The 9,251-nt window shown below is 48.9% G+C and overlaps 1 protein-coding gene across 2 annotated transcripts in view; it reads left to right on the top strand.

Annotated features, from left to right (window-relative positions):
• The window catches only part of ABCF2 (ATP binding cassette subfamily F member 2), an 11,781-nt gene extending 2,530 nt beyond the window's left edge, over positions 1 to 9,251 (top strand). For both annotated transcript variants that reach the window (XM_027903824.1, XM_027903825.1), the window contains 13 exons: positions 1,579 to 1,791; positions 2,711 to 2,893; positions 3,207 to 3,378; positions 3,530 to 3,625; positions 4,723 to 4,825; positions 4,908 to 5,003; positions 5,109 to 5,228; positions 5,784 to 5,873; positions 6,105 to 6,215; positions 6,461 to 6,523; positions 6,987 to 7,115; positions 7,895 to 8,098; positions 8,656 to 9,251. In XM_027903824.1, the coding sequence (XP_027759625.1) occupies positions 1,579 to 1,791; positions 2,711 to 2,893; positions 3,207 to 3,378; positions 3,530 to 3,625; positions 4,723 to 4,825; positions 4,908 to 5,003; positions 5,109 to 5,228; positions 5,784 to 5,873; positions 6,105 to 6,215; positions 6,461 to 6,523; positions 6,987 to 7,115; positions 7,895 to 8,098; positions 8,656 to 8,793 (1,718 nt within the window). In that variant the 3' untranslated portion in view covers positions 8,794 to 9,251. The remainder of the gene's footprint in view (positions 1 to 1,578; positions 1,792 to 2,710; positions 2,894 to 3,206; positions 3,379 to 3,529; positions 3,626 to 4,722; positions 4,826 to 4,907; positions 5,004 to 5,108; positions 5,229 to 5,783; positions 5,874 to 6,104; positions 6,216 to 6,460; positions 6,524 to 6,986; positions 7,116 to 7,894; positions 8,099 to 8,655) is intronic.

Raw genomic sequence — 9,251 nt, 5'->3', positions numbered from 1 at the left:
GCCCAACCACCCTCTGAGCAAAGAACCTTTTCTCGAATCCAACCTAAACCAGGCTCTGCAACAGCCCCCCAGGTCACGGCCCCAAGCTTGGCAGAGCTCAAGGAGCATTTAGACAGCACTCTTGGGCCTTGGTGGCATTGTTGGGGTGTCTGGTCAGGAGCTGGACTGGGTGGTCCTTGGGAGTCCCTTCCAGCTCAGGAGATCCTGTGATTCCATATGGGTTGATACTGGCATATTTCTTATTGGGTGTTCTCCATGAGCTATTAGGACAAGAGGGCACGGGCTTAATCTCTGCCAGGGGAGGTTTAGGTTGGATGTTAGAAATAACATCCATTTACAGAGAGGGTGATCAGGCATTGGAATGGCCTGCCCAGAGAGGTGGTGGATTCACCATCCCTGGAGGTTTTTAAGGTGAGGCTGGATGTGGCACTGAGTGCCGTGATCTAGTAATCACAGTGGGGTTGGATCAAAGGTTGGACTTGATGATCTTGGAGTTCTCTTCCAACCCAGTTAATCCTATGATTCTATGATCCTATTCTATGATTTACACATCAGGGGGAAAACACCCTTGCCTGTTTTTACTTCCTGCTCTGTGGCACTCTCCAGAGGGGTCCCGTGTGAGTGCCGGTGACCTTTTTTATGCTCCTTGGCTAAGGCACATTTGCCGTGGTGTTCACCGTGATTTGGCTGAGTGGGGGATTTTGCCAGGAGCACTACATGCTCACAGCCGGGCCGTTGTTCAGCTGTTTGCTGCGAGCAGCAGCAGCAGCGCTGCTGAGATCCCCAGTGCTGTTTGCTGCTTCCAAGGCCAGCGTCTCACCGAGCCGTGAATTTAGGCTGCAGCAGGAAAGAGAGTAGTGGGGCCCTGGCACAGGCTGCACAGAGAAGCTGTGGCTGCCCCATCCCTGGAAGTGTTCCAGGCCAGGTTGAACAGGACTTGGAGCAACCTGGGCTAGTGGAAGGTGTCCCTGTCCATGGCAGGGGGTTTGGAATTAGATGGTCTTTAAGATCCAACTCAAACCATTCTAGGATTCTGTGATTATATGATTTGCTGTTACTGTAGGAGTAAAGGAAGAGGGGGACAGGCAGATGGACATAGTAGCTTCTCCAAAAATTAGTAGGGCCTGTTCCAGTGGTACTGCTTCTTCTCTAACCTTTCCCTTCATTTATTTTCTAGCCAATTTTTTTTTTGGCTAACCCTTTCCTTAAGCTTGCAAGCAGTACTCTGTAAGGTCTCTTCCTATCCTAGTCCTTCCTGCAGAAGGGGTTAGTCTCATGACACTCGGATAAGTGGCTGCTGGCTGCTTATCCTTAGTTCTCTGGCTGCTGATTTAATTCTGATGGTCCTATTTCATTTATATGGTATTTAGATACTTAGCAGGTGGAAGTTCCTGTTAGACTATATATATCCATTTGCTAAGCTGAAAAGCAGAACATCATTGCATCTGAACCTCCTCAACTTTTCCATAGAAATGGGGGCTGGGAGTTGTTTTTGTAGCCCTGGGCCATTCTGTACAGGGGCTTATGGCTTCCCTTGTATTTGTAAATCAGTAACACTTCTGGTCTTTCTGCATATAGAGGTTGATTCTCTTACAAAGGAGCTGGAGGACTTTGAATTAAAGAAAGCTGCTGCCCGAGCTGTGACAGGAGTCCTGGCCTCCCATCCCAACAGCACTGATGTGCACATCATCAACCTCTCCCTGACCTTCCACGGCCAGGAGCTGCTAAGTGACACCAAACTGGAGCTGAACTCCGGGAGACGCTATGGCCTGATCGGACTCAATGGCATCGGTAAGCTGTGGGGGAGGTGACGTGGCTCCCTGGAGCTCAGTGGGGGTGTTGTGCTGCTGAGGAGCTGGGCAGGTGCAGGTGGGAAATGCTGGAAACTGGAAAGAGGGCTGTTGGACAGACATGGCTGGGCCGTGGCAGTTCCTGTTCTCCCATATGTCTCCCCAGAGAGGGGAATTGCTAGGATTGCTGATAGAAGTCTGAGTTTGCATTCTGGCTTTGGACTGCGCATTTGAACTTGTTTCAGTGGAGAGTTGAGTGAGATGTCTGGGATCTGTAAATCTGATTCCTGTTTACAGGATTTGCGTAGTAGGGCCAGTAAACCCAAGATAGTATTGGTCAAAGAACGTGCACGGTATGGAGAAGTAAAGAGTGTGTGGTTTGGCCTGACTGGGAAAACAACTGTACAGTGCCTGGAGAAGGTGACACTACATTGAGGGATGCAGAATATGGGTGTGATTGGAGAAGTGCTAGTAAGAGGGAACTTCAGGTTTAACCTTCAGGAAAACACAAGTTCTCTAGTGATGAGCACATTACTTTCCTCTATGTGAGAAGTCTTTGGAATCTGGGGCCCTGGTAAACAGTGGTTAGACCTGGTTAGACAGCAGGAAGTACAACAGAGATAAAATTCTCTAAATTTGAGCAATGGCTGAAGTGAAGTGGTTTCCAAAAAGCTTCTTCGTGTCTCAGTCCTGTCCTTGGGGTGGTGAGCCTTAGCTGGGAAGGCAGCTTGTCACAGCGAGGCAGTGGGCTCTGCTGTGTCTCCAGTTTTTCTGGCCTCTTGGGCAAGAAATTGCCCAGGATTTTCAGGGCTTGGAAAGGGAGGGAATCAGTGGAATCTGAGTGCATTTCTTCTGTTTCACTGTGACATTGGATCTCACTGAATCCAGCAATTAATTGTGGAGTGATTATCTGCACACAGGGAAATCCATGCTTTTATCAGCTATTGGGAAGCGAGAAGTGCCCATCCCAGAGCATATTGACATCTATCACCTGACGCGAGAGATGCCTCCCAGTGACAAGACCCCTCTGCAGTGTGTGATGGAGGTGGATACAGAGAGGGCCATGCTGGAGCGAGAGGCAGAACGTCTGGCTCATGAAGACGGTAAAGCTTCTCCGAGTCCCAGGGGACATTTCCTCCATTTCCTTCCCCACCAAAGAAAATTTGGGTTCCCTGACGGAATTTTCACATGTTGTGATACCTGTTTCCCCCAGCTGCCACATGAGAGTGACACTAGTGGAATGACAGTTCTTTGGATGAATTATTCCATGCAGCTTCTTATGAAGTGTCTCAGGCTTGGGAATGGAGGGGGCTGAACAGACGTAGGGCAGAGGGATTGTGAGCTTTCCTAGCTGTGCAGAGGTGCAGCTGAGAGCCCTTTACTGGCAGAGGTGCTGACAGGCAGGCTCTCTTTCAGCGGAATGTGAGAAACTCTTGGAGTTATATGAACGTTTGGAGGAGCTGGATGCTGATAAGGCAGAAGCACGGGCCTCACGTATCCTTCACGGCTTGGGGTTCACGCCAGCCATGCAGAGGAAAAAGCTGAAGGACTTCAGTGGTGGCTGGCGAATGAGGGTGGCACTTGCCAGGTGAGTGCTATAGTGCCTGCTGCCTCCTGGGAGATGCCTGCCCGCTCCTGACTCTGAAGAGCCATGGACACAGTTCTAAACTCAGAGCAGAGCTAAGAGACTTTAAGTTACCTGCACTCACCCTACGCCATCATCTCCCCTGTCCTTGCAGAGCTCTCTTCATTCGGCCTTTCATGCTGCTGCTCGATGAGCCCACAAACCACCTTGATCTGGATGCCTGTGTGTGGTTGGAGGAAGAGCTGAAAACGTAAGCACAGAGGAGTTTGCTGCTTCTGTGGGTTGTGCTTTTCTGCTGGAACATCTTGTCAGCATGTGAGCAAGTGCTGCAGGAGTAACTGTCTATGGTTCTTGTGGGTACATAACTGTGTTGCGGTAGCAGTGACATCTTCTGCTTGCTGTTGTGTGGGATTCTTGATGCAAGGGTAACAAATTCAAGACAAGGGCCTGTCTCCCTGTTACTCAAGAAATGAGAAATGCTGGTCTGTACTCCCAACTTTAAGAGGCTTCCTGAAAAGCCTGGAGCAGGCCTTGGCAGCCTGTGTACCAGCACCGTGTGGTAGTAGTATGAGCCTGAGCTTTCTAGACCTGGCTCCCAGCTCATCTTCCTGCCCGCCATTTCTCTGTTTTAGCAGAACTGTAGTATCTGAGTGTGCTGGTTTTGTCTATTGTGTTGGTGACTAGTCTTCATAAACAGAGGTAAAATGTTAAGGTGTAAGGCAAAAAGCTTAGGAATAGTTTTGAAACTCAGGTTATCTGGGGTGTGCATTAAAAGGACTGTATTGTGAGAGGGGCTTTGCCTTTGCAGAGGTTTTTCCATAGGCTTTGTCAGTTAAACCTTTTGCACCCTTCCTTTAAAAGTCAGATGTTTTAGGGGAGTACTTTAAACTTCTTTTTGGAAGGCTTTGACCCATCGTTGCATGGAACTGGAGTGGAGCCAGGCACAAGGTGCCTAACAGATGGGAGTCTACCAAGGGGAAAGTGAGCAGTGAAGGTTGAAACTTCTTGCAAGTGTGATGCTAATGAAGTCAGCTGCATCAGTAGCATGAGTCACCTGCCACATGGGCAGCCAGCCCTGGCCTCCTTGTGACAATGGGCAAAGACTGGTCCAGTGGTGCAGGGCGTTTTACCACAGTGAAAGGTGTTGGCAGGATTTACTCGCTGCAGCTGGTTGTAGCTGCTTTCCTGCCAGTTTCCTAGAGCATCTCCCAGGCTGTGACCTTTTTGTTCTTAATCTGATTGAAAGCAAGAGGAATCTGGTGCACGTGAAGCCTTTGTCACCATCAGGGCCAACAAACAGGAGTTCTTTTCCTAGCTTAGTCTCTAATAACTTACGTGATGCCACAGGTTCAAGCGGATCCTTGTGCTGATATCCCACTCCCAGGACTTCTTGAATGGCGTCTGCACCAACATCATCCACATGCACAACCGCAAACTCAAGTACTACACAGTGAGTAAACAGTGCCCCGTGCCAGCAGCAGAAACAGGAGCTGTTCCCCGGGCACGTCTGATATCCCATGGTCTCTTTCCAGGGAAATTATGATCAGTATGTAAAGACTCGTTTGGAACTAGAAGAAAATCAAATGAAGCGATTCCACTGGGAGCAAGATCAGATTGCCCATATGAAGGTACCTGTCTGGCTGCATAAACACCTTCCTACCCATGCAGGTGGGCAACCCTGCCCCTCCTCAACCTTGTCACTGGGGCTTTTGGCTGACTTTGCTTTGTTGCAGAATTACATTGCACGATTTGGCCATGGCAGTGCAAAGCTGGCCAGGCAAGCTCAGAGCAAGGAGAAGACTCTTCAAAAGATGATGGCTTCTGGCTTGACAGAGAGAGTTGTGAATGATAAGGTAGGATCAGACATGGGATTGCAGCTAGAGATCAGAGTTGGAAACATGGGCTACAGAAGTAGGATGATCTTTAGCAGACAGCAGGAATGGCTGACAGAGCTGGGAGCAAGAACAAGACACCCTTCCTGATGCCAAGGATCCCTGTACTCAGCATGAAGTAATGCTGAACAGAGGGAAGAGGAGGAGGAATTTTATAGGGAAGGAAAGTGGGATTGTCATACCATTGAGGCTGTTTTGCAGATACAGAAATCAGAAATGAGTGCCAAACACTCATAGGAGATGGGGGAGGATTCTCAGAGCAACTCCTACTTGTTTGAAGAGTACAAGCCCACATTTGCTTCAAGGGGGATGAAATAGGGACTTGTTAGGCAGCAGATGAGCTTGCAAGCAGCTCATCAGAATATATCTGTGAGTAAGTTGATAGAGGGGCTTATAAAAAGTTGCAGTTGTGCCTTGGTCTGCAGCTGATGTTGATAGTGAGGGATGGTTGTACCAGAATGTCTGGGCTGTCTCATGCTCCAGGGTGTCTCACAGGTGGAAATTCTGTATTAACAGACTTTGTCATTCTACTTCCCGCCCTGTGGGAAAATCCCTCCTCCTGTCATCATGGTGCAGAATGTCAGCTTCAGATACAGCAAGGATGGGGTGAGTATGGGGAGCGTGCATAACAGAGATCCCTTGTGCTTCTGCCTTGTTTGGGAGTGGGAGGCATTTGGCTGAGCTTCCTGATCAGGCTGCAGCATATGACTAGTGAAGCGAACTCCTTGACAGTGTTTATGCTGGGTCTGCTGAGGACAGAGCATTACGGGTACAGCAGAGAGGTTCTGGGGAGTAGTGAAAAGGCATAATATGTGGCATGATATTTGTGGTTTGCAGCCATGGATCTATAATAACCTGGAGTTTGGGATTGACCTGGATACCCGTGTAGCTCTCGTTGGACCCAATGGAGCCGGGAAGTCAACGCTGCTGAAACTGCTCACAGGAGAGGTTTGCTTCCTGTTCTGGACCTTTATTCTTGGGATAGTCTTCAACAAAGCTGCACTTAGTTGCCAGAGCACCCAGACTCAGGCCTTGGAAATCCTAAGGTCTTGTTGCAATATTGGGCTTTTTCTCTCAGATTTCGTGTTCAGGCTGCCTCCCCTGTGCCAGAGTGGGATGGCTGGATTCTGTGTTTCTGACATACAGCAAGAGGAGAGATTTTCTGCTGAAACGATTTTATCTTCCCTTTCTAGCTGCTGCCCACAGATGGGATGATTCGCAAACACTCGCATGTGAAGATCGGTAGATACCACCAGGTACTCCCTGCAGCAGCCCCCAGGGACAGGGAATGCTGAGGAAAAAGCTGTCAGAAATGAGGAAACTTGCCCCTCTAGTTCTGCTTCTAAGGCCCCTCCCACTGCTGCCCTTCTGTACCCAGAGACGGAGGAAGGAACTGTCCATGGAATGGGCTCCAGCTCCTGTCCTTACCCTGCTGACTGTGGTCCTTCCTGTTCAGCCTCCCACCTGCTAATGGCAGAGCTGGTTGCCTTGTGTTTGGTGGTGGACAAACCTGCTATTCTGAAACAGCACTCCTGCTCCTGAAATGGAAGCTATTGCATAATAGTTCAGCACAAGGGCTATCCTGTGGGTGGGATTATTGGCTCTGGTGTTCTGCCACTCAGTTGGTACCAGAGGGGTGTGGAGTGTAAGGGGGGAAGTGCTTTGGGCCATGAAGTGGGTGGCCAGCACAGCCTGAAGCTGACTTTTCTTCTCTGGCAGCACTTGCAAGAGCAGTTGGACTTAGACCTCTCACCCCTGGAGTACATGCTGAAATGCTACCCAGAGATCAAGGAGAAGGAGGAGATGAGGAAAATCATTGGCAGATATGGCCTGACAGGGAAGCAGCAGGTAAGTATGAGCTGTTGGTGTTTGCTTTTTGCTCATTAGGGGAGTAGAGCTGCTGTGTTTTCTGTTCCTCCACTGATGTCTGACAGTATGGTACAGTATGCAGCATGGCTCACATTAGCATCAAAATCCATCTCTGCCTTTGAAATTGGAGGAAAAAATGGCTCACAGCAAGATGTGAGTTGGAGTGGGTGACCCCCTCAGAACCTGGGTGAAAAGAAAAGATATAGTGCTAGACTTGAGCACATTTTAATTGTAACTTGAACTAGTTTGCTTATCTTTCATTTCTGAGATGAATACCAGGCAGAAGTGTTAGAAGATTCTCAGCTGGGTGAGAGGTCCCCTTGGTTCAGGCAAGAGGCTCACCAGTGGTACTCTTAAGTCCAAGCATGACATGCTCCTGTACATCATACGTGTGACAGGAGGTGTCAACGTCACTGCAGTTCAGTGTTGACTTTTGCATTGTTTTTGCCCATTTATCACCACAGAAGTTGAGAGTAGTTTGATGGTTGTATCAGCGAACACCAGTCAGATCCAAGTCAGCTGTCCTTGCATATCTTTGGCACAAGCTGGGTCTTGGTGGGGAGACTCCTTCTTCAGAAGCCCTGGAATTCCCTTGTTCCATGGGTGGGAGAAGCTCAGTGTAGGTATAAGGCTGACTGAACATTTGTCCTCTTGTGTCATGGAGCTGCTGGGAGCCCAGGGTGAGGCCCAAGTGTTGTGGGTCAGGGTGGCAGGCTGGGAGGTGCCTGCAGAGCCCGAGCTGTGTCTGTGTTGGGCAGGTGAGCCCCATCAGGAACCTCTCCGATGGGCAGAAGTGCCGTGTGTGCTTCGCCTGGCTGGCCTGGCAGAACCCCCACATGCTTTTCCTGGATGAGCCCACCAACCACCTGGACATAGAAACCATAGATGCTCTGGCAGATGCTATCAATGAGTTTGAAGGAGGAATGATGCTTGTCAGCCATGACTTCAGACTCATCCAGCAGGTAAGCAAAGTCATGAATTTTGTCAGAGCACCTCTAACGCTTCAAGTAATTAAAACAAGGTGTTTTCAACATCCCAAAAAGATGGGTGCACAATTCCCTTACTGTGTTCATGGTAAACAATTATTGAGATAGCCCAGGAAAATATTAGGAACTTGAAATAAATTAAAAAAAAACAACAACACAGATGTCAAATGCTGATTTGTCAGCTGTGGCTTTGGCTGCAACTTTGGGTATAATTTTATTTTTCAATGTGTTCAGGTCAAGAACTACTTTTGTTTCAATTCCCAATTTAGCAAGAAAGGCTTTTCTTCTTGTTACATGAACGAAATCAGAAATGTAGAGGGGTCCAGGATTTTCAGTTATAAAACCTTATATAAATTATGCAGAAAAAAAACAAGGAAGGTGTTTCTCTGCAGATGCTTTATTTGGTAGTTGAAATGTGAGAATTCAGCTTTTCTTGCCAGACTTCAGAGAACAGTTTTTAGTTAACTTCATCATTTCGATAAGATTATAAAATGCTGTATGCAAACCTCTCCTCCTCCTGTGCTTGCTCTCAGGTCGCGCAGGAGATCTGGGTCTGTGAGAAGCAGACAATCACCAAGTGGCAAGGGGACATCCTTGCCTACAAGGAGCATCTCAAGTCAAAGCTGGTGGATGAGGACCCACAGCTCACCAAACGGACCCACAACGTGTGAGCTGAGGAGCCCTTGGCCCCGGTGCTCTGGGGGGCCACAAGTCGCCCGCCCGCCGGCGGGAGCGGGACTGCTGCTCTCGCTGGCTGTGTTCTAGGATTGCTGCAATACTGCTTCCCCTCGACTTGCCTTGCACCTCTGTGTCTGGACAGAGCTCTTCTCTCCCAGTCTGGCTACATTTGGGCAACCGTTTCCATATTAAGATGATGTCCCATCTGAGCCAGGCCCTGGTATCTGATGGCCTGGGGTCACGGCAGCGGCCGTCAGGGTGTCTGAGCTGCAGTGTTACACAGGTGGAGACCCCAGCCCAGCTTCTCCTGCCTCTTCCTTCCCAATTTCTGCTTCAGTTTAGATACTTCACTTCAAACTCCTCTGGCCTTGGTTTGTTTTTAACTATTATTTAACAGTGTAATTAACAGATCTGCCTGAGAATCCATCAGTCAATAAAGAGGGAAGAACAA

This window comes from Empidonax traillii, unplaced genomic scaffold, assembly GCF_003031625.1.
Source record: "Empidonax traillii isolate 1590-97213 ecotype Southwest subspecies unplaced genomic scaffold, ASM303162v1 scaffold993:size324958, whole genome shotgun sequence".
NCBI classification, from domain to species: domain Eukaryota; kingdom Metazoa; phylum Chordata; class Aves; order Passeriformes; family Tyrannidae; genus Empidonax; species Empidonax traillii.
This window is presented reverse-complemented; position numbering and strand designations above follow the sequence as displayed.